At 47.5% G+C, this 23,836-nt stretch overlaps 1 protein-coding gene across 1 annotated transcript; it reads left to right on the plus strand.

The window, feature by feature from the left end:
- Positions 1-1,568: 1,568 nt before the first annotated feature.
- Positions 1,569-22,892, plus strand: ZNF605 (zinc finger protein 605). Its single transcript, XM_070065698.2, has 5 exons — positions 1,569-1,671; positions 11,225-11,386; positions 14,266-14,386; positions 14,615-14,707; positions 16,812-22,892. Exons 2-5 carry the CDS (start codon positions 11,372-11,374, stop codon positions 18,608-18,610), a joined length of 2,028 nt encoding a protein of 675 aa, XP_069921799.1. The 5' UTR covers positions 1,569-1,671; positions 11,225-11,371; the 3' UTR covers positions 18,611-22,892.
- The last annotated feature ends 944 nt before the right edge of the window (positions 22,893-23,836 follow it).

Consider the following 23,836-nt stretch of genomic DNA (forward strand, 5'->3'; position numbering starts at 1 on the left):
TGGTGTTGTGGCATAGTGTATGAAGCCACTTCCTGCCAACATCGGCAGGTCCTGGTTGCTCCACTTCCAATCCAGCTCCCTCCTGGTGGCCTGGAAAAGGCCGTGGAGGATGGCCTGGGCGCTTGGGCCCCTGCCACTCACATAGTAGACCCAGATGGAATACCTGGCTCCTGGCTTTGGCCTGGCTCAGCCCTGGCTGTTGCAACCACTTGGGGAGTGGGGCAGTGGATGTGAGACTCCTCTCTCTCTCTCTCTCTCTTTCGGTCTCTCCCTTTCTCTCTCTCCCTCTCTTTCAAATAAATAGATCTAAAACAACCCGTAGGCAGCATTGCCAACTCCTGCCAGTATTTTTAAAGAAGTGCTCCCTGTTATCGTATGAATGTCAGGGGCAGGTATTGCGAATAGCAGTTATGCCCACGTTCCACATTGGGTTCCCTGAATTCAGTTTCTGGCTCTGGCTGCCAGCTACAGCTTCCTGCTGATACAGACACGAGGAGGTAGTGGTGATGGCTCAAGTAATTGAGTTCCAGCCTCGCATGTGGGAGACCTGGATGGGTTTCCCGGTCCTTGCTTCAGCCTCTGCTGAGCCCTGGCCCTTGTGGGCACTTTAGGAAGTGAATCAGTGGACAGAGCTCTCTTTCTCTGTGACTTCAGAGTGTCTTAAGTAAATGAGTAAATATTTTAAAGGAACTTGCAGGTGCTGGCGTTGTGCACAGTTGTCACGACTCCAACATCCCATATCTGCGTGCTGGTTGAAGTTCCAGTTCCTCCACTTCGGATCCAGCTTTCTGCTAATGGGTCTGGCAAGGCAAGGGATGATAATCCAAGTTCTTTGGCCTCCACCACCCTTGTGGGCGGCCAGGACAGACTTTCCGGCTCCTAGATCCAGTCTGGCCCAGCTCTGGCGGTTGAGGCCATTTGGGGAGTCAGCTTGTTAGAAATTATTAGGCCAACGAGGGCTGATGCAACGCGCTAGGTCACCGGGCCCGATCCCGGGAGCCCAATGGGGAAGGGCGCAGAGAGTCCAAGGCGAGTGGAATGTTCATTGCTGGGCAAAGTCCCACACCCCAGACATTCCAGACTGCTAAGGCCACGCACTGCGAACTTGTCAGGGTCCAGGGGGGCGCTCACCTCCCCCAACAAGCAGCTTAAGGGGTCTGCCTGCGGCACAAACAGAACCAGGCCTGGCTTCAAACCCCTGCCCTGCGTCCGCTCTCTATACCAGCCCATCCCGCCCCGCTAAAATACTATTTTCTACTCTAAATGGCAGCCTCCTCGCCTTCTTCCAACCCTAAAAATCTAAAGCCTAGCCACGCAGCGATGGAAGCTCGCTTTCACTCTCTCCCTTGTTCTCTTTCAAATAAATAAATAAATTTAAAAATCTTTAAAAATTTAGAAAAGATGCAGAATCTTCCCCCAGGCAGTTGCTCATCTACTTCCGTTTCTTTTAGCCCAGGAGGCGGTTTTGTTTTGTTTTGTTTTGTTTTACGAACACCCCAAAACTGTTAGCCACAGTGCCGTGCCCCAGAGCCCTCTGGGAAGCGTAGTTCCGGAGCGAGGGGGGCCCTGGGAACTGTAGTTCCGGAGCGAGGGGGGCCCTGGGAAGTGTAGTTCTATAAAGAGGCGTCTGCAGTTGTGCCGCGGACACCTCCGCACCAAGGGGTCCGAGGGGTAAGGGTGTGTGGGGCTAGGGGCGCGGCTTGGCTTGGCTGCGAGCTGCGGGACGCACTTTGTGTCCGCCCCAGGTCGCGTGCGGACCCCGGCGCGCCCACAAATCGGCTCCGAGGCCGGGCGACGCGGCACTGCGGCGCATGCGCCGACTCCAGGCCTCGGGCTCCGGCGAGTGGGCGGGACCGGGTTGTGGGCCTTGTCCGGGCCCTGCGGGGGTGACGGTGGGCGTCCGGAGGCCCAGGGGACTGGCGTGCAGGAAGCGGGGCACGGACTGGGGTGATGGGCTCGTGCGGCCGCGGGAAGCCCCTCGTACGTTCGTGCGCTTGCGGGGCGAGGCGAGCCTGCCTTGGGGAGAGCGGGAGGGGCGCTGGGCGTGCGCCCTTGCGGTCCTGGGGAGGGTTTGCCGCGGGGGTGGCTTGGGCTCTCGATGAACGAATGTTCGCCTTCGGAGCCGGTGGGCGAGGAGCCTTCGAGGGCGGAGGCTTGTCTAGAGGACTTCTGCAAGGCCTGTTGGATTTTGCTCCCGGAAGCCAGCGAGCTAAGACGCTTCCCGCGCTCCGGTGTGCGAAGACCCACCCCCTCCACCGCCGCACAGAGCTCCCAGGGTTTCCTTCTTGGCCGCCCAGTGATGTGCACACAGAGCGGTTGGAACGAGATGCGTATCAACGACCTCCCCACCTCGCCAGAGAGAGGCTTAGCCACCGCCCACACACACCCCGCTTCTTTCCTGCCTGGTGTACTCTCTCCAATAGAAAAACCGCTCCTGGCCTCATGCTCTGCCCCTCTCTCCCGACAGTCTTCTGCGACAGTTCTCTGCTCTCCTGATTTGCTTTTTGTTTGACAGTTAAGGCATCAGATGGGGCGCCGTACGTTAAGGTGTAAGTTGATGACTGGCCTGTTGGGGTTGTGAGTGCACAGTGGGAGTGGAATTGAGGCCACTGAGGGGCCTGGGGTGTCGGTGTCGTGCAGAGCGGGAGAGCCTCTGGGGGGCCAGTGAATGGTGGGTGAGCCTAACGTGGAATAGAGAATGGGAGTCTCGGGGGTGAATGCTTTGGGCCCTTAGAGGACAAGGGATTAGGGATCCTTTGGTGAATGTGGGCTAATTTAGGAAGTCTGTGGTAAAGAGATAGCAAGCCTGAGGATGTGCTGAGGGGGAGGGAGCAGCTGTAGGAGAGTGCCTGGAGGTCTGTGGGTCCTTGGGGACTTCGCTTGAGTTTCGCTGTCAATCACCGGGTTTATAGTCAGCGAATAGACAATGGAGATTATTAAGTGCGGGTTAGGAGAGCTAATGATTGGGGTATTTGTCATCAGTCTTTATTTTTTTTTTTAAGATTTATTTTATTTATTTGAAAGAGTTACAGAGAGACAGGTAGAGACAGAGAGAGATCCTCCATCCGCTGGTTCGCTCCCCACATGGCCACAACAGCCAGAGCTGAACTGATCAGGAGCCAGGAGCTTCCTCTGGGTCTCCCACGTGGGTGCAGGGGCCCAAAGACTTGGGCCATCTTCTACTGCTTTCCCAGGCCACAGCAGAGAGCTGGATCAGAAGTGGAGCAGCTGGGACTAGAACCAGCGTCCATGTGGGATGCCGGCACTTCAGGCCGAGGCTTTAACCTGCTGTGCCACAGCTCAGGCCCCGGCTTCAGTATTTAGAAGCCTTGTGAGTTGGCAGTTAGGAGATCTGGGAGTGTGTAGTTGGTCAAGGGGCCTGTAGGGATGACTCTCAGGCTGTGCTGTGGGACTGCATAATTGAGAGCTTGATATGGCTTAGGAATGGCTAACACTGAGTGTTTGGGGACCCCAGTACTCTGGTTGAGGACCTTGTGCAAGGTAAGGAGTAAAAGGTGCTGGCACATCACTGACTGGGGGAATGGGTGTGGAGAAACTTCGGGTTTAATGGATTCGTGCCCTGTGGATTGGTTTTGTTATCCGAGAGGGTTGGAGGTAGATGATAAGGAGCTTGTTTGTCTTAGCAATGAAGAGATGATTAGATGGGAGAGTCGAAAGAGAAATGATGGGTTTGTGGGGATGGGTGATTGCATGCCTGTGGGTGCTGTGATTCGTGTGTGTTTGTTGGGGGTGAGGGTGAAAAGTTGGGGAACCTGTGGGGGCCAGAATTGTTGTGCAGCAGGTTAAGCCACAGCCTTTAGTGCCAGCATCCCATGCAGGTGCTGGTTCGAGCCCTGGCTGCTCTACTTCCAACCCAGCTCCCTGCTAATCTGCCTGGGAAAGTAGTGGAGGATGGCCCAAGTGTCTGGGCCCCTGCCACCCACGTGGGAGATCCGGGTGAAGCTGCTGATGCCTGACTTTGGCCTGGCATAGCCCTGGCCGTTGCAGCCATGTGGGGAGTGAACCAGTGAGTGGAAGGTACCTCTCTCTTTCTCTAACTCTGCCTTTCAAATAAATAAAATAAATCTTAAAAAAAAAAAGGGAAACCTGTGGGTGTCAATGAACAGGAAGCTTGGGGTGTTTGGTGGTTGTTGCCATGGGTGAAAGTTATTGTGGAGTCAGACGTTGGTGCCCTTGGGGTGCTCGTAGCTTCTGGGGCCAATACTGGGAAGGTGATAAGAGTCCGGAGTTGTGTGTTTCTGGAGGCTGGTGATGTAAGGCAACTGAGAGTCAGCTGCTGTGGGCTTTGCCAGCTGTGTTGGTGAAGGCATCGAGGGTGGCCTGTTGGGGACAGGTTGAGTGGTCTATGCAGGGGGTGATGGGGGCACACGGGTAAGGGGTAGTAGAGTTTATAGGATTCAATAATTTGTGGTCAGGAGATTTGAGAAAGAGGCCTGTTGGGTGTTGAGATGTGGCGCTAGAGCATTTTCATGTGGTTGCTGATTGCTTGTGACTGTTCATCAGTGACCAACTACTCCTTTTATGTGAATGTGTTTCCTTTTTCTTTTCTTTTCTTTTTCTTTCTTTCTTTCTTTTTTTTTTTTTTTTTTTTTTTGACAGGCGGAGTGGACAGTGAGAGAGAGAGACAGAGAGAAAGGTCTTCCTTTGCCGTTGGTTCACCCTCCAGTGGCTGCCGTGGCTGGCGCGCTGCGGCCAGCGCACCGCATTGATCCGAAGGCAGGAGCCAGGTGCTTCTGGTCTCCCATGGGGTGCAGGGCCCAAGTACTTGGGCCATCCTCCACTGCACTTCTGGGCCACAGCAGAGAGCTGGCCTGGAAGAGGGGCAACCGGGATAGAATCCGGCGCCCCGACCAGTGTGCCGGCGCCGCAGGTGGAGGATTAGCCTAGTGAGCCGAGGCACCGGCGAATGTTTCCTTTTTCTAAAGTTCTCCTGGCTGTAGGGTCTTCCCCTTCTGTGATGCCTCTGTTACTAGTTTTGCTGCCCGTGCTCTTCTGTCCCTGCTCACCTGCAGCTCAAGCCCTTCGTGTCTGACTTCTCTGATTGCTGTGGTCTCGGTTGCTGTATTTGAGAGAGATAAATGGAAACCTCAGACACAGCTTTCTCTGTATTGTTTAGGACACTGAAGACCAAAGACCAGACAAGAATTCTCGTTCTAGAACTTCTTGCTCAGCTTTATCTGTGTTCTCGTCTACCATGTTCAGTCACCCTAGCTAGATCTAAAGAGAGGAGCTGTGTGCTGTGGTGTGACCTACTTCAGCACTAAGAGCTTAGGAGGCGGCCAGCAGTCACTCCTGGACAGCCTGACCACACCTCAGGTGCAGACTGCAAGTGTTAGGCAAATTTTATTTGGCAGAATTGTTTTGTAAGTTTGATCTCTATCCTCTTGTTCCAGAGTTTACAGGGTATTGGGGGTGGGAGGCGGGGGAGAGGAGCTGTTCCTTCAGGTTTATTGTGAAGGAAATAAAATCCTGTGTGACCCTGTGCTTTAAAATCTTTGGCTCCAATTCCATAACTGGTTGAACATAAATGGCTTGGTCCATGAGCAGTGAAAACATTTAAAGTAAATATTTGTGTGCATAAGAATTTGAGTTTAATATGCTTTTTTTAAACCTTGTTCTGTTTTTGCCAGTAATTCTTCCTAATATGATATCTGTTGTGCAGTTTATGGACTTTTTTAAAAGACTTAAAAATAGTGGCTATGGCCGGCGCTGCGGCTCACTAGGCTAATCCTCCGCCTTGTGGCGCCGGCACACCGGGTTCTAGTCCCGGTTGGGGCGCCGGATTCTGTCCCGGTTGCTCCTCTTCCAGGCCAGCCCTCTGCTGTGGCCCGGGAGTGCAGTGGAGGATGGCCCAAGTAATTGGGCCCTGCACCCCATGGGAGACCAGGATAAGTACCTGGCTCCTGCCATCGGATCAGCGCGGTGCGTCGGCCGCAGCGCGCCGGCCGCGGTGGCCATTGGAGGGTGAACCAACAGCAAAAAGGAAGACCTTTATCTCTGTCTCTCTCTCTCACTGTCCACTCTGCCTGTCAAAAAATAATAATAATAAAAAATAGTGGCTATACACAATTACCTGGCTATTTTGCCTTCTGATGAGATAATTAAAACCAAATCTGCCAACTCAGAAAACCTCTTTGCTGAAATAGAAAAGAAAGGAAAATAATTTATATCGTTAAATAAAAACCAAATCAGGCTGTCATGCACATCACGGGCAATTTGCTGAAGATATTGGGAAGACAAAAACTCTTACCAGTTTCCGCAGCAGGCAGGTACACCCCCTGCCTTCCTGTTCTCAAGAGAAATAACCAGTTCTCAAGTAGGAGAATCTGACAGTATCATGTGTCACATGTGAGCTTTTTTTGAGGTTTATTTTTTATTTGAAAGGCAGAGATACAGAAATTGAGGGAGAGACAGATCTTCCATCCACCTGTTTCCTTCCCCAGTGACCACAATAACCAGGTCTGGGTCAAGCCGCAGCTAGGAGCCAGGACCAGGTATCCCGAAAGTGTGGTAGGAGCCATCTTTCACTTCATTCTCAGGTATACTAGCAGGGAGCTGCAGTAGAAGCAGAGCAGGGTGGACTCAGACCAGAACCCCAATACGGAATGCTGGTGTCACAAACTGTTTTGTTTTGTTTTTTAAGATTTTATTTATTTGAGGTAGAGTTACAGACAGAGAGGGAGAGACAGAGAATTTGGCCACAGCAGCTGGAGCTGACCTGATTCGAAGCCAGGAGCTTCTTCTGGGGCTCCTACGCAGGTGCAGGGGCCAAGCACTTGGGTCATCTTCCACTGCTCTCCCAGGCCATGGCAGAGAGCTGTGTCGGAAGAGCAGTAGCCGGGACATGAACTGACACCCATATGGGATGCCTGTGCTGCAAGCCGAGACAGCCTACTCTGCCGCTGCACTGGCCCCACAAGCTGTGTCTTAACCAGCTGTGCCACAACACTGGCCTCCACTTGTGTCCATGCTAACTGCAAGTGACCACTGTGTTTCTTTTTTAAAGATTTATTTTATTTATTTGAAAGACAGTTACAGAGAGGTGGAGCCAGAGAGAGAGGTGTTACATCTGCTGGTTCACTCCCCAAATGACTGTAATGGCCAGAGATGAGCTGTGCGGAAACCAGGAGCCTGGAACTTCTTCCAGGTCTCCCACACAGGTGCAGGGACCAGAAGACTTGGGCCACCTTCTATTGCTTTCCCAGGCCATCGTAGAGAGCTGCATTGGAAATGGAGAAGCCGGTGCCCATATGGGATGCCGACACTGCAGGCCACGGCTTTAACCCACTGCACCACAGCAGTGGCACTGACAACTGTGTTTTTAATTGTCGTTATCAAAAGGAAATAAACTTGGGTTTTTGGAATAGAGGTATTTTTACATGTCCCAGCAAAGAGCTGCTGAAGTTAGGCTTCTGCCCTCCCACAGAGACTGAGATACATTCCTGTCTTCCCTGTTGATTCAGGAGATGGCTGCGGTTCCTTGAGATGGTAATTTTTGCCAATGGCTTATTTATATAGCTTCTTGTTTTTTTTATTTACTAAAAAGATTACTTACTTGAACGCGGTATGGGATGTTGCAGTTGGTGTCATAGTCAGAGGCTTAACCTGCGGCACCAGAACACCAGCCCCGGTTTAGCTTTTTAAAAGATTGACAGAAGCGGATGAAGTTTCGTTGGGCTGGTAGACGGCAGCCGTCTACCAGCCCCCAGTTCCTGGGGTAGAAGATGAGTAAATGCCCAAAGGCAGCTGGGCATCTCTTACCGTTTCCATGGTTTCTTAACTCAGCGGGGATTTTGATCTGCCGTAGGTGCACTCTGGAAGCCTATGGCCTGGGCCGTCTCTCACCATTGACTTCTGAAGGAAAGCACAAGCAGTATGTGTCTCAGTGTGAACTGAGGAAGACCAACGTGAGAGTTTTCCTTAGGCCTCTTACCCCTCTGGCTGCTGCCGGAGCCGGCTTGGCCCCAGGCCTACACATTAACTTCAGCACAGCCTGCAGCCTCTCTTGAGCTTACTATTAGTTCCGCTGATTGGTGTTTTCTTTTGTTTAGGGCTTATTTGTGCATATGGAGCCAACTTCCAAAGATGGTTTTTCATCTTAGTCTAAATGCCGTTTTCTGTTTACCATCCTGGAAAGTAGCTGTGTTTTGCTCTGCAGCTCCTGTGCAAATAACTTAATCAGTGTGCGCCCAGGAAATACTGTTGCAGAATAAGAGAGCCGCCATTGCACTTCCTGAATTTCTCAGTGTCTCTGCAGATAGGCTTAGGCTGGGAAAGCTCCCCAGTGAGGGTGCTCTTGAACCAGTGAGGTGAGTGACTTCACTGCAGGGTTCATGAATGGGAGCCACAGCTGTTAAGAAATGCAGTGTGGACACACCTGGCCCTGATTAAGGTCAGCCTCAGTGGAACATGCCAGGAGCTCACATTTCCATCTTTCTTAATTATTGTTTAACACTTGCCGTTTTCCAGGCACCAGCTAGATGGTTTACAACCACGAACTCTTTTCATTTTTTTAAGGTTTATTTTATTTCTTGGAAAGGTAGAGTTACAAGGAGAGAAGGAGAGACACAGAGAGAGGTTTTCCATCCACTGGTTCGCTTCCCAAATGCCGCAGTGGCTGGAGCAGGACCAGGCTGAAGTCAGGAGCCAGGAGCTTCTTCCAGGTCTCCCACGTGAGTGCAGGGGCCCAAGGGCTTGGGCCATCTTCTTCTGCTTTCCCAGGAGCACTAGCAGGGAGCTGGATCAGAAATGGAGCAGTCGGGGCACAAACTGTTGCCCATAGGGGACGCCAGCATTACAGGCTACAGCTTAACCCGTTGTGCCACAACACCGGCCCCATGAATTCTGTGAATTCAAATTCTAAAAATCATGCTGAGATAGATGGTTAAAAGCTGCTTTTTAGTTTCGTGTGTGTTTTTTAACAGAAGAAGAGAAGGAACCTTATTAAAGTTGAATGACTCATCTAAGGCCATATAGAACTGAGGTGTGAATCCAGATTTTTCTTCTGTAACACACAGCTTGTGCTATATAGAAAAGCTGGATTAATCACTCTTAGTCACATTCCATGTGTAAATCCCAGATGTGGCCTACAACTCTGATGTGGCAATACTGTCTTTTAAGATACGAGATTATAAAAAAGAGTGTTACCACAGATAAGAGTGGTAGGTTATTCTTGTTGTCAGTTCCAAGGATTTGGAGCCTGTTGTTCTGATTCAGGTATAGAACAGGGTGTTCTGTTTAGTCAGAAACACAAAGATCTGAAACCTCACCTTTGAGCCATGTGTGCACAGTAAGACTGCAGTTCGCATTTGTCAATGATACAATCTTACACTAAGAAGTCCCTGAAGAGGTCACAGTGTTGACAAAATTGAACATAAGGCAGGTGTTGTGGTGCAGTGGGTTAAGCTACTGCTTGGACTACTGGTTTGAGTTCCAGCTGCCCCACTTTCAGTCCAATTTCTGGCTAATGCATCTTGGAGACAGCAGATCATGGCTCAAGTGCTTTGGCTCCTCCAGTCCATGTGGAAGACCCAGATAGAGTTCCAGGCCCCTTTCTCTCTCTCTCTCTCTCTCTCTTAAAAAAGATTGATTTATTTCAAAGTCAGAGATAGAAGGAAAGAAAGAGATCTTCCGTCTGCTAGTTCACTCCCCAAATGGCCACAATGGCCAGGGCTGGACCAGCCAAAGCCAGGAGCCAGGATTTTCATCCAGGTCGCCCACATGGGTGCAGGAGCCCAAGCACCTGGGCCACTTCTGCTGCTTCCCTAGGGGCATTAGCAGGGAGTTGGATCCTAAGTGGAACAGCTGGGACTCAAACTGATGCCCATATGGGATGATGAGGCTGCAGACAGTGGCTTAACCCGTTGCACCACAGCACCGGCCCTGTTATAAATTTTAAAACTTTTATCTATTTATTTATATGTTTGAAAGGCAGAGTGATAGAGAAAGCGAAACAGAGAGAGTGATCCTTCATCTGTTGGTTCACTCCTAAATGGCTACAAGAGTCAGGGCTGGGCCAGGCTGAAGTTAGGAGTTAACACCATCCTGAGGGACTCAAGTACTTGGATCATCACCTGCTGCCTTCCAAGGCACATTATCAGCAAGCTGGATTGGAAGCAGAGTAGCTAAGATTCCAACTGGCAATCCTATAATGTGACACGAGTGACAGCTTAACCTGCTGAGCCACAGTACTGGCCCCTTTAAAGTCAGTGTTCCCCCATGCCACATATATTCCCCCTGTTTGCTTGGTGAAATACCAGGATTGCCATGGTATCTGTTTTCCTGCCTGTCTTTTTTTTTTTTTTTAAAGATTTATTTATTTATTTAAAAGTCAGAGTTACACAGAGAGGAGAGGCAGATAGAGAGAGGTCTTCCATCTGCTGGTTCAATCCCCAGTTGGCCGCAGCTGTGCAGATCCAAAGCCAGGAGCCAGGAGCTTCTTCCAGGTCTCCCACGTGGGCGCAGGGGCTCAAGGACTTGGGCCATCTTCTGCTACTTTTCCAGGCTATAGCAGAGAGCTGGATTGGAAGTGGAGCAGCCGGGACTCGAACCGGCACCCACACATGGGATGCCGGCGCTTCATGCCAGGGCGTTAACCCGCTGCGCCACAGCGCCGGCCCCTTCCTGCCTGTCTTGTGTAGACTTTGCTGCCACTCCATAACCCAGTGGGATGCCTGCTATGGAGTGTACCGCAATTGCCTGGTCCTGAGAAGTATTCAGATTTCAGAACGTGGTTCCCATACGGGAAGGAGTGTCCTGTACCAGGCGTTACTCACATGGTGTGCTTGACGTGCGGTATGAGCTAATCCAGAGCTGTGATGTGCAGCCTGGACAAGTGGGTCTTGGTGATTTGTTGAAGCAGAGCTCCTTGTCTGCAGAGAAAGTGGTTGCTGGTTTCAGGATCTTTTCACTCTTGGAGTATTCTTGGGTGTCGTGCAGCCTGAAGAAACATATGTGTCTGGGGCTGCAGACCAGCAGCTGCGGATTCTCCTAGACATGTTCACAGTCTTCTTGGACTTCGTGCAGGTCTTACCTTCAGGCAAAGGCTGCCTTTCCTTTCATCCTGTTTCTCACCAACTACCCCGCCTGAGCTGAATAAAAATTTAGTCTGAGACTGTAATGATCTGAGTTCCCAGCAAGGGGAAAACCAAGTTTTAGGTCCCAAATTAATTACGTCATTTAAAATTTTCCACTGCGTCTACAGGCCGTAGCTCTCAGGACCAAGGCAATTCATGTAAGATAAGAGAGGCCTCAAGGCTGAGGATCATTCTCAGCTTACAGACCTCTGATCAGAGACCTCTCTCCAGAGTGTCGGCACAGAGCACAGCAGATCTTCCAAGAGCAGCAGAAAATGACGGAGACACAGGTGAGTGCTTAATTATCCTGTTTTTTTTTTTTCATTAGTGTTTTGAGGCTTATAGAATTTGACAGGCAGTTAGACAGTGAGAGAGAGAGACAGAGAGAAAGGTCCTCCCTCTGTTGGTTCACTCCCTAAATAGCCGCCTCGGCCTGCGCACTGCGCCGATCTGAAGCCAGGAGCCAGGTGCTTCTCCTGGTCTCCCATGGGGTGCAGGGCCCAAGGACTTGGGCCATCCTCCACTGCACTCCCGGGCCACAGCAGAGAGCTGGACTGGAAGAGGAGCAACTGGGACAGAACCTGGTGCCCTAGCCAGGACTAGAACCCGGTGCCCTAACCGGGACTAGAACCAGGGGTGCTGGTGCTGTAGGCGGAGGATTGAGGCTTATAGAATTTTACAGCTGGGGGCTGACACTGTGGTAGAGTAGGTTAAGCCTCCACCTGTGGCACCAGCATCCCATATAGGCACTGGTTTTGAGTCCGACCTGCTCTACTTCTGATCCAGCTCCCTGCTGTGGCCTGGGAAAGCAGTAGGAGATGACCCAAATCCTTGGGCCCCTGCACCCACGTGGGAGACCTGGAAGAAGCCCCCGGCTCCTGGCTTCAGATCGGCGCAGTTGCGGCCAATTGGGGAGTGAACCATCGGATCGGTATAGCTCCAGCTGTTGCAACTAATTGGGGGGTGAATCAGTGGATGCAAGACCTCGCTCTCGCTCGCTCTCTCTGCATCTTCTTTCTGTGTGTAACTCTTTCAACTAAATAAATAAATCTTTAAAAAAATATTTGGTAGGATTTACTAATGGAATGATCTGGGTCTGGAGTTTTCTTTATTGAGAGATTTCAAACCACAAACTCAAAGTTTTAATAGTTTGCATATTTCTAGGATATGGGTCCACTTTACCCAAGTGTTGATTTAATGGGCATAGAGTTGTTGATAGTCTTCTTTTGTTATTATTCTTTTTATGTCTGTCAATCAGAAGTGATGTCCCCATTGGCATACCTGATTTCTCTCTATTTCTTATCCATTTCACTGTTATCCATTTCACTGCTTTCTGTACTAATTTGTATTAATTTTGTCCTTCTGCATATGTTGGGTTTAATTTGGTCTTCTTTCTGTAGTTTATTTTGTATTTTTTTTTTTTGACAGGCAGAGTGGACAGTGAGAGAGAGAGACAGAGAAAGGTCTTCCTTTTCCATTGGTTCACCCCCCAATGGCCGCTACGGCTGGCGCACTGTGGCCGGCGCGCACCACACTGACCTGAAGCCAGGAGCCAGGTGCTTATCCTGGTCTCCCATGCGGGTGCAGGGCCCAAGGACTTGGGCCATCCTCCACTGCACTCCCGGGCCACAGCAGAGAGCTGGACAGGAGGAGGAGTGACTGGGACAGAATCCAGCGCCCCGACCGGGACTAGAACTCGGGGTGCTGGCGCCGCAGGCAGAGGATTAGCCTATGGAGCCGCAGCAATGACCTGTATTTTCATTTTTTTTGAAAGGCAGAGAGACAAAGGGAAATCTATCTACTAGTTTATTCCCTAAGTGTCTACTACAGCCTGGGCTGGTCCAGGCTGAAGCCAAGAGCCAGGAACTTCATCCAGGTCCCCCACATGGGTGGCAGGAACCCAAGTACTAGGGCCATTATTGGCCTTGCAGGTATATTAGTAGGAAGCTGAATTAGAAACAGAGTAGCTAGGACTCAGCCTTCACTTCTGTAGTGGGTGTGGGGTTGGTGTTGTGACGTAATGGGTAAAGCTGCCACCTGCAACATCCCCTGTGGATGCGGGTTCCTGTCCTGGCTGCTCCACTTTCATTCCAGATCCCTGCTAATGGCCTAGGGAAGGCAATGGAAGATGGCCAAGTGTTTGGGTCCCTGCCACCCATGTGGGCGACCTAGATAAAGCTCCTGGCTTCCGCCTAGCACAGTCCTGGTGGTTGTGGCCATTTGAGTGGAAGGAAGATTTTCTCTCTCTCTGTCTCTCCCCTCCCCCTCCCATTCCTTCTCCCTCTCCCTTTCTCTGTGTAACTCTTTCAAATAAATAAATCTTTTTAAAAAAAAAAATGCTTTGTTTGATTTTTGTTCCTTTCAACTTGTTAAGGTTTGTTTTATGGCCCAAGATTTTTTTTAAGATTTATTGAGTTAGAGAGAGAGAGAGGGAGATCCTGTATCCGCTGGTTCACTCCCCAGATGGCCACAATGGCTGTGGCTAGGCCAGGCTGAAGCCAGGAGTCAGGATTTTTTTCTGAACCTCCCGTGTGGGTGCAGGGGCTCAAGCACTTGGGCCGTCTTCTGCTGCTTTCCCGGCACAATAGCAGGGAGGTAGACTGGAAGTGGAGCAGCGGGGATACAAAATCCAACCCATATGGGATGCTGGCATTGCAGGGAGTAGCTTAACGTATTGTGCCGCAATGCCAGTCACAGGATGTTTTAAGTTGGTGAGTATTCCATGCACACTTGAAAATAAAGCTTATTTAGCTGTGTTGAGTGGAGTGTTCTATAAAAGCCAGGTCAAACTGATTGACACTGCTGTTCAAATAGTGTTTGACTATCCCAGTTGGTTCTGGCTCAGGGTCTTGCACATGCAGTAATGAAGGCACTGAGAATGGCTACAGTCGTTGCAAGGTGCCATGGGAAGATGATCACATGGATCTCTCCACAATGTGGCAGCAGGATTCCTCAGAAGGAGCAAGCGAGGCCTTACAAGGTGGAAGTCACGTTCTCTTGCAACCTCATCTTGGAGTGACGTCCCCTCACCACACCCTGTTCTGTGCAGTAGCAGTGAGTCCAGCAGGGGCCGTCTTAGAGGCTGCCTACAACAGAGAGAAAAAAAGCCTGTATTGTACAAAACCCAATGAGAATCAGTTCAGATTTAACAGTGGTTTTGCTTTTCCAGATATCATTTGATGATGTGGCTGTAGATTTCACATTGGAAGAGTGGCTCCTACTTAATCCTACTCAAAAGAATTTGTACAGAGATGTAATGTTGGAGAACTGTAGCAATCTAGTGTTCTTGGGTAAGAACATTCTTCTAATGGAATTTAGTATGAGCCCAGTAACTGTGCAGATGCTGACATATTCACTGCTTTGGGATATTCTTCTGATATTGCAGGCTCTATGATTTCTACACCATATTGAGAGATTTTTACTGCTTCACTTTGCAGCCTTTGTAATAAAGCCTTCTTAATATTTAGAGTCTCAGCCCAATCAACTGGGTACTAGTCCTCTGTGTTTCCAATTAACAGGTTACCAAATGATGACACCAGATGTCATATTCAAGCTGAAACATGATGAGCCACGGATAATAGATGAAGAAATCCTAAGTCAGAACTTTTCAGGTTAGACATCATCAAGTGTGTGGAATACAATGAAAGTGAAATCTTGGTGTTTTGAAGACTGGTTGGCATTTTTGAAATGTTTATAAAGCCATTTAAAGTTCCTAAACCTTTAGAGTTGACTCAAAACTGGTGAAATGCATTCGTCATGATTTTTTAATATTCTCTATATCCTGATAAGCATATCAGGATGTATCGTCTTTGCATGAAGTTTCTGATAGAATATACTCCTCTTACCTGTACAGTGGCACAAATTGATGGCTAAGCATTTGGGACCCTGCTTTACTGAATAAGGCATTTCTTCCCAGCCTTTTCAGTTTTTATTCTTTCCCAGTTCCAAACCAACCTGTAGAAGTAGGCTTCTTCTGCTTCCATAAGAATTCATTTTTTTTTATCATTTTAGATAACACTGACTACCTTTCAGTTTATCTTGAAACTTTTATTAGTTTTCTTCCTCTAACTTAGCAGAATTGTTTTAAACCTACGGAGAAAGTAGAAGGTGAATCCATGGGTATAGAATAAAACCCTAATACCTTAAACACAGTAAGGAGATTCTATTTCTTTCCTTCTGTACAGACTGAAGACTTCAAAGTCAGCTTCTAGAGTGTCCCTAAGGTGCATCTGATGTTTAGCTTCTCTAAATTAGCTTCTCATTCATTCCATCATATAGTCTGGTGGGTTTGATTTCCTCTTCACCTGCTATGTGGTATTTAACTCTGGTTATGATGAAGAACCTCGTGATAATGGCAGCATCTTAACTCTCTGGTTCTTTTTCTGTGCCCAGAAGTCATAGTTAAGTGCATTTGAACCAGCTTCTTCGCTGCCTTTCGTACACTTTTCTCTGTACCTGGGCTTTCAGTTATGTCATGCCTCCCCCACTAAGACCATGCCCCTTCAGCTTGAGCTCTTTTCTCACCTCCAAAAAAAAAAATATCCCTGACTTCTAACCTTTTCTGAAATTTCTAGCCCCTTAAAATCTATGTCATAGGAACCCAGGGCTTAGCAAAAATTATCTGGAATTATTTAACCAGTTACGTTGTAAGGGTTTTTTTTTTATATATATAGAGATATGGCCATTAACTTAATTTTCTCTGTTCTTTATGGAATTTATGGTTTGTTCATATTCAATAAATATTTCTTTAATTTGTTTTATGGGACCAAGTGAGAAAGGATTTTATTTGTCAAGTATCTCTTCTAGTAGCAAGGTGTATCAACTTACCTTGGGATGTAGTTCAAACTACAGATGTCTAGGCACTATCTCTGATATATATTTGGGGGGGTATTTCTTCTGAGTTTTTTTTTTTTTTTTTTTTTTTTAGATTTAGATCTCTACAGAGAGAGAGAAGGACAGAGAAAGAGATCTTTTGTCCACTGATTCACTCTCCAAATGGCCTCAACAACTGGGGCTGGGCCAGGCCAAAGCTAGGAGTCAGGAGTTTCTTATGGTTCTCCCATGTAGGTAGGTGCAGGGGCCCAGGGATGTGAGCCATCTTTTGTTGCTTTCCCAGGTGCATTAGCAGGGAGCTAGATTGGAAGTGGAGCAGCGAGGACTCAAACCAGCACCCACATGGGATGCTGGTGCTGCAGGCGTCAGCTTAACCTGTTATTCCACAATGCCAGCCCCCAAAATTTTCAATGAAAGATAAATAGACACTATTGGAAGGATTGTTTTAGAAAACTAGAATCCCTGGGGTCAGCATTGTGGTGTAGCAGGTAAATCTGCCTGTGATGCTGGCATCCCATATGGGCACCAGTTCCTGTCTCAGCTGCTCCACTTCCAATCCAGCTCCATGTGAAAGCCTGGGAAAGGCAGTGGAGGATGACCCAATTGTTTGGGCCTCCACCACTTAGGTGAGAGACCTGGATGAAGCTCCTGGCTCCTGGCAGCCCTGGCTCTTGCAGCCATCTGGGGAGTGAACCAGTGGATGGAAAATCTTTCTAACTCTCTCCCTTTGTCTCTCCCTGTCTCTCTATAACTTTGACATTCAAATAAATAAATAAACCTTTAGAAAACTGGAATCCCAGGTCCCATTTCAGAAGTTTTATTCAGTAAGCATAATCATTGAAGAACTTATACAGTATGGTTCATTTTTTTTTTTCTTTTTAGAAGTCTGGCTAGATAATGATTCCAAAATATGGCATCAAGATAATCAAGACAAGCTTAAAAGTATGGAGAGAGGCCATCAATATGATGTCTTGGAGAAAATATTTAATTCAAGCATAAACTTTGTTCCTTTAGGAATGAGACTCCAGAAATGTGGCACAGGTGAGAAAAGTTTGAAACACCCTTTTGATTTTCTTGTGCAAAAAAATACCTGTGGAAGAAACAAACTTTATGAGTTCAGTAAGAAATTATTACTCTCTATCAAAACTGATGGAATCCACAGTGGAACAAAATACTGTGTTTGCAGTAAATGTAGAAAGTCCAGCAGGAGAGAGTCATGGCTCAATACAAACCATGTAACACAATCAGGAGCATATTTATGCATGGAATGTGGCAAGGTTTTTAAGAAGAAGTCACAGCTTTTTATTCATCAGAGAACTCACACAGGAGAGAAACCCTATCAATGTAGTGAATGTGGGAAAGCCTTCTCACAGAAGTCACTGCTCACTCTTCATCAAAGGACACATTCAGGAGAAAAACCATATGGTTGTGGTGAGTGTCCAAAGGCTTTCAGTAGAAAGTCATTGCTCATTTTACACCAGAGAACTCATACCGGAGAGAAACCCTTTGGTTGTAGTGAGTGTGGGAAAGCCTTCAGCAGGAAATCACAGCTTAAAAGGCATCAGATAGCCCACACAGTAGTAAAACCCTATGGTTGCAGTGAGTGTGGGGAAGCTTTCTCCCAGAAACTAAAGCTCGTTGCACACCAAAGACTGCATACAGGAGAGAAACCTCATCAATGTACTGATTGTGGAAAAGCCTTCTTTTGGAAGTCACAGCTGATTACCCACCAGAGGATTCATACAGGGAAGAAACCTTACGTGTGCAGTGAGTGTGGGAAAGCCTTCAGCAGGAACTCACTGCTCGTTAGGCATCAGAGGATTCACACAGGAGAGAAACCCTATGAATGCAGTGAATGTGGCGAAGCCTTCGTCAGAAAGCCACAGCTTATCAAACATCAGATAATTCACACAGGAGAGAAGAACTATCGCTGCAGTGATTGTGAGGAAGCCTTCTTCAGAAAGTCAGAGCTAATGAGACATCAAAAAGCTCATTTAGGAGAAAAATCCTATGGATGTGTTCAATGTGGAAAAACCTTCTTTGGGAAGTCACAGCTCCTGACACATCATAGAACTCATACTGGGGAGAAACCTTACGAATGCAGTGAGTGTGCGAAGGCCTTCGCCCAGAAGTCAAGTTTGATATCACACCTGAGAACACATACAGGGGAGAAACCCTATGAATGCCGTGAGTGTAGGAAAACATTCAGTGAGAAGTCAAGTCTCACTCATCATCAGAGAACCCATACTGGAGAGAAGCCCTTCGAGTGTAGTGACTGTAGGAAGGCTTTTGCCTGGAAGCCACAGCTCCTTAGGCACCAGAGAATTCACACAGGGGAGAAGCCCTATGAATGCAGTGACTGCGGGAAAGCGTTTGTTCAGAAAGTACAGCTCGTCAAACATCAGAGAAATCACACAGGGGAGAAGCCCTATGGGTGCGGTGACTGTGCGAAAGCTTTCTTTGAGAAGGCACAGCTCATTCTACATCAGAGGATTCATACAGGAGAGAGACCCTACAAATGTGGTGAGTGTGGGAAATCTTTTACTAGGAAGCCACACCTTATGAGGCATCAGAGAATTCATACAGGAGATAACTACTATGGATGCAGTGAATGTGGGACCACCTTCAACAAGAAATCACAGCTCATGATACATCAGAGAAATCACACAAAAACCATGTGAATATTGTAAACATGGAAAGCTTGCTATCAGATGGCTTACCTGTTAATGCTTCTGGGAATACCGGGAGTCGATCTCTGTTGAGACAGTGACTGTGAAGTGCCAGTGCTGTGGGTGTAGCTGATGCCTGCAGTGCCGGCATCCCACACGGGAACTTGGCTCCGATCCAGCTCCCTGCTGGTATGCCTGGGAGAGCAGTGGAAGATGGCCCGAGTACTCGGGCCTCTGCACCCACGTGGGTGACCTGGAGGAAGCTCCTGGATTCTGGCTTCAGATCAGCTCAGCCCCAGCCATTGCAGCTATTTGGAGAGAACCAGCAGATGGAAGATCTCTCTCTCTCTCTCTCTAAAAAAAAAAAAAAAAAAAAAAAAAGCATAAACAGGACAGCTTTAACTGGGAAGTAAAGAGTCACTGAACAGAGTTCAGCAAGGAGAGAATTTTACTAAGTAGGTAATGTAGAAAAGCCTTTCCCCTAGAAGACACAATTCATTACACATCGGATGACGCATCAAGGGGAACATCTTACTGTTTTAACACAGAAGCTCTCAGTCAAAAAGTATAGCTAATTTAACATTTAGAGACCTAAACAGGAGTAGAATTCTATTGTAACAACAAGTCAAAAATTTTATCAAGAAAGTACAAAGTACAATAAGCCATACAATAGAAAATGCTTACAGAAAGGGAATGCTAGATATTATTATATTTTAGAAATTTCACACTGATTAATACTGCGGCCGGCACACCGTGCTGATCTGATGGCAGGAGCCAGGTACTTCTCCTGGTCTCCCATGGGGTGCAGGGCCCAAGCACTTGGGCCATCCTCCACTGCACTCCTGGGCCACAGCAGAGAGCTGGCCTGAAAGAGGGGCAACCAGGACTAGAACCCAGTGTGCCGGCGCCGCAAGGTGGAAGATTAGCCTAGTGAGCCACGGCGCCGGCTTTATTTTATGTTTTCAAAAAGATTTATTTGTTCAGAAGACCGAGAGTTACAGAGAGGGAGAGATCTTCCGTCCACTGGTTCCTTCCCAAATGGCTGCAAAGGCCAAGCATAGGCCAGGCTGAAACCAAGGAGCTTCATCTAGGCCTGCCACGTGGGTGCAGGGGCCCAAGCACTCGGGCCATCTTCCGTTGCCTTTCCAGGCACATTTGCAGAAAGCTGGGTTGGAGATGGAACAGCTGGACGTGAACTGGCACTTATATAAGATACCAGCATGGTAGGCAGCAGCTTAACCTGCGCCATAGTACTTGCCCCCAAAGTGGTCAATTTTAAATAGTATGTTTACTTAAGTGTGAAGATTTATGCCTTCCTCATTGGTAGAAGATTAGGATTAGATTAGGAGACTACCTTGAACAGTTTGAAAGTAATCAGTATATATAAAATGATGTTTATAAACACATGACAAGTGTGGGTTTGTGATTTGGCAGAAGGCAAACTGTGACAGTGAAGTGAGCCCTATGACTGCCTAGCCTAAGCCTAGTGTCAGTTTCCAGATGCCAGTCCAGGGATGCGAATAGATGTTGAATTGAAGAGAGGGAATTGGCATTCGGGGAATTGGCAGTGGAATGTACTGGAGAGGAGGGATCTTTGCAGAGATAGGACTCTGAACCTCTGCGAGAAGCCTCTGGAGTCCTTTGTCTTAGTAGTGATTTGTGTTTGTGTGACAGAAAACTACCAGGAAAAGAAGCACTGCAAAGCAGTCGACTACACAGTTTCTGGAGCTCGCAAAGGACTAGGTGTAGCTCACGTTGCTACCAGCCAGAGTGGAGATAGCTTATAACACATGGAGTACCCTGTAGAATTCTCAGAAGGATTTTGTTTAGTAGTGAGTGTGGGGAGCAACTGAGACTAGACTAAATTACTGGAACTGCTAGGACTAATTCTATGCATCTGATCTCCCACCATATGGCGCTGAGAGAGAGTAAACAACTTCCACACAGCTGCCTCACCAATTCGACTGACAAGCTGCAGGAGCTGATCCTGCTCCTGATTGGAGGAGAGCAGCGTGCTCAGCGCGGGGAAAGAATGCCAGGAGAGTTGGGATTGGTGGAAGAGGACTATAAAGGAGGAGAGAGACAACATGCACCAGGAACATCTGAGCAACCCCTGAGAGAGCCAGCCGGCCGGCCGGCGGTATACCACCCCTCTGCGGAAGCGGGGGAATTGGCGGGGGTGCAGCCCCTCTGCAGAGGCGGGGGTGGGGGGAGTGGGGACCGGGAAGGGCCGGGGAAAAAGAACAGCACAGGGTCCGGTGTCATTCCTCCACGAGACGGGGAGTGACAGTGAGGCTGATTTTCCAAGATTAAAAGCTACTGTGGAATCCCAATTCCTGGCATATAAAACACTTACCTGGAATGCAAAGAAGCAAGAAACATGGGCTGTAACTAGGAGGCAAATAAATCAATTGAGACAGACCCAGAAAAGATCGAGGAGATGGAATTAGTAGAGTACATTTGAATAGTTTTTGTAAATACGATATAGAGGAAAATACAAAGGTATTGATCAGCTTTTCATCACTACAACTAAATACTTAAGATAAGTTACTTATAAAGGGAGGAGATTTATTTTGGCTCATGACTTTGGGAGTTCACATTCCCAAGTTTGGGCATGCCCCGTTGGTTCACTGATGATTCTGGAGGGTGGCGATGGAGGAGTGTATGTGGAGGAAGAATCACATGGCAAACCAGGAGGCAGAGTGAATGGCTAGGCCCATCTTGGCTTTTATAATCTTTCTCCTGAGAACTACCTTCTGAGGGTACCCCCTTGTGACCTAAGGAACGTTCACTAGGTCACATCCTAAACTTCATAATTGGATCATTCCTGTACCCTCACTGACCAGCAACCCATGACTTCGGGGTATAAATGTATGAATTTTGGAGCCAAATCCTGTTCAAACCGCAGCAGCAAATTTCATGAAATCCAGTGTAAGATACATGTTTAAGGCCCAAATGGAACTAATAGGGATGAAAACAATATCTGAAATAAATGTTTAAATGCTGAGTAGAAGTCAGAGCAGATTAGACATAGAAGATGGAAAAAAACGCAATGAACTTGATGAGTAAGTATAAAATTAGTTAGATGGTATACAAACAGAAAAAATACTTTAGAAGAAATAATAGGAAAACAGACCATGGAATAATATATGTGTGACTATATTCCCAGGAGGGGAGGAAAAATAACATGCACAAAAATTGTATGACTAGGTAATGGCTGAAAATTTTAAAACATGATGAAAGTGATAATCCTGCATATACAAGAAGCTCCATGAACACAAAGCAGCGGTAACAAAGGAAACCTCTGTAATGCACATCAAAGTCACATTGATGAAAAACAGTGACAAAACAATTGTACAGCAAGTAGAGAAAACAGAGTACACTCACATGAACAGAGTGGCAGCATACTTCTGGTAAGAAGTGTGCAATCTACAAGAAAGTAGAGTAGCATAGCTAAGAAAGAAACAACAAACACTGGAACCAATTCTGTTTCCATCAAAAACATTCAGAAATGAAGGCAAAAATCAAGACTTTCAGTCAAACAAAAGATCAAGAGGAATTTATCACCTATAGACGTTCCTATGGGGACAAACAAAGTCTTGGGGCAGAGAAAAATAGTACAAAGAGGAAATGTGGATCTACAGAAAGCCATGAGGAATTCTGGAAATGGTGAATATGTGGATAAATAGAAAAGATTTTTTCTGTTGTTTTAAAACAAGATCTAAGTGCATAAATCTAGAGTGATGACAGTGTATTCTGGGTTTATTATAGATGTAGAAGTAAATTGATAATAGGACTTAAGTATGGGTCTTTAAAAGTAGCTGAATAAATGGCACCATCCGAGTCCAGCGTGAGTCCTCAGGGCTCAGGGTGACTGGGTCTCTGGCAGCTCCACAACCAGAACTGCACCTGTTATGGGTCTGTGTGTGTGCTGACTATGCGCTGCTTCTGCAGATCTGTTCTCCCTTCTCTGCTGTGCACCTCCAACATCGTCTTCTAGTGACCGCGCCACTGAGGCTTATTCTTAGGATGGAACAATGTGAGTTATCAGTAAAAGAGCAGGGGGAGAGGCTGGAGCGTGTATTGCCTCTCCCTCCCTGCCTCCAGGGCCAAAATCTGGGCAGTGTCTTTGCTCCAGTGTTGCTACGGCTGCCTTTGAGGAGCGCTGTCTCTCCAGGCTTCAGACTTAAGGGTGACAACTTTTTTGGGGTGTTTCCCTATCAATGGTTGAGTTTCTTTAATTCTGAACAATTCTATGTAAAGTTTCTATATTAAATGTTGTTAATGTTTTGAATACTATTTTTTTCTTTGCCATTTGTTGAATGAACATTTAATAAAACTGATATCTGTTACTGGTAAATGTGCCTCACAAGCCATAGGCTGACTGCTACCAAGATTTCCCACACTAAAAATCAGTATTTTCTCTTTGTCTTTTTTAAAAAAAGTTATTTATTTGAATGGCAGAGTTAGAAAGAGAGAGGGACAGACACAGAGAAGTGTCTTCCATCAGTTGGTTCAACCCCCCGAATATCTGCAACAGCCAGAGAGGCAGGAGCCAGGAAGTCTCTCTGGGTCTCCCATGTTGGTGGCAGGGGCCAGGTGTTTGGGCCATCTTCTGTTGCCTTCCAGGCAGATTAGCAGAGAGCTGACTTGGACGTGGAGCAGCTGCGACTGGAAAGGGCACCCATATGGGATGCTGGTGCTGCAGGCAGTGGCTTCATCTGCTATGCCCAAGCCAGCACCTGTTTGTCTTTAACAGTTCAATAGAAATTACAACAAAGTTTGTTTGTTTGGGTTTTTTGCTGTGTATGTAATTAGCTGTGAAGATACTGCTGTTAGCTACATATGTTGACAGACTTGCAGTTATTTCTAAACCCCTCTTCTGGAGAAACTGAAACATTTTTTAAAGATTATATTTATTTGAGAGAGTGAGTTACAGACAGTGAGAGGGAGAGTCAGAGAGAATGGTCTTCTGTCCATTGGTTCACTCCTCAAATGGCCACAACAGCCACAGCTGTGTTGATCCGAAGCCAGGAGCCAGGTGCCTCTTCCCGGTCTCCCACGTGGGTGCTTTCCGAGGCCACAGAAGAGAGGTGGATTGGAAGAGGAGCAGCCAGGACTAGAACTGGCACCCATATGAGATGCCAGTGCCACAGGCAGAGGATTAACCTACTGCGCCACAGTGCTGGCCACTAAACTAAAACATTTATAATCATTTATGCTACCTTAGAGAAAGCC

Source organism: Oryctolagus cuniculus, chromosome 21 (genome assembly GCF_051225735.1).
Source record: "Oryctolagus cuniculus isolate XC-2025 breed Fujian yellow rabbit chromosome 21, ASM5122573v1, whole genome shotgun sequence".
In the NCBI taxonomy this organism is placed as follows: domain Eukaryota; kingdom Metazoa; phylum Chordata; class Mammalia; order Lagomorpha; family Leporidae; genus Oryctolagus; species Oryctolagus cuniculus.

What these genes read in the sequence shown, in the direction of transcription:
- ZNF605 (XM_070065698.2), top strand. An exon ending in TAGCAATCTAGTGTTCTTGG is followed by an intron (nt 14,387 to 14,614) that starts GTAAGAACATTC and finishes TCCAATTAACAG; the next exon opens with GTTACCAAATGATGACACCA. An exon ending in CCTAAGTCAGAACTTTTCAG is followed by an intron (nt 14,708 to 16,811) that starts GTTAGACATCAT and finishes TTTTCTTTTTAG; the next exon opens with AAGTCTGGCTAGATAATGAT.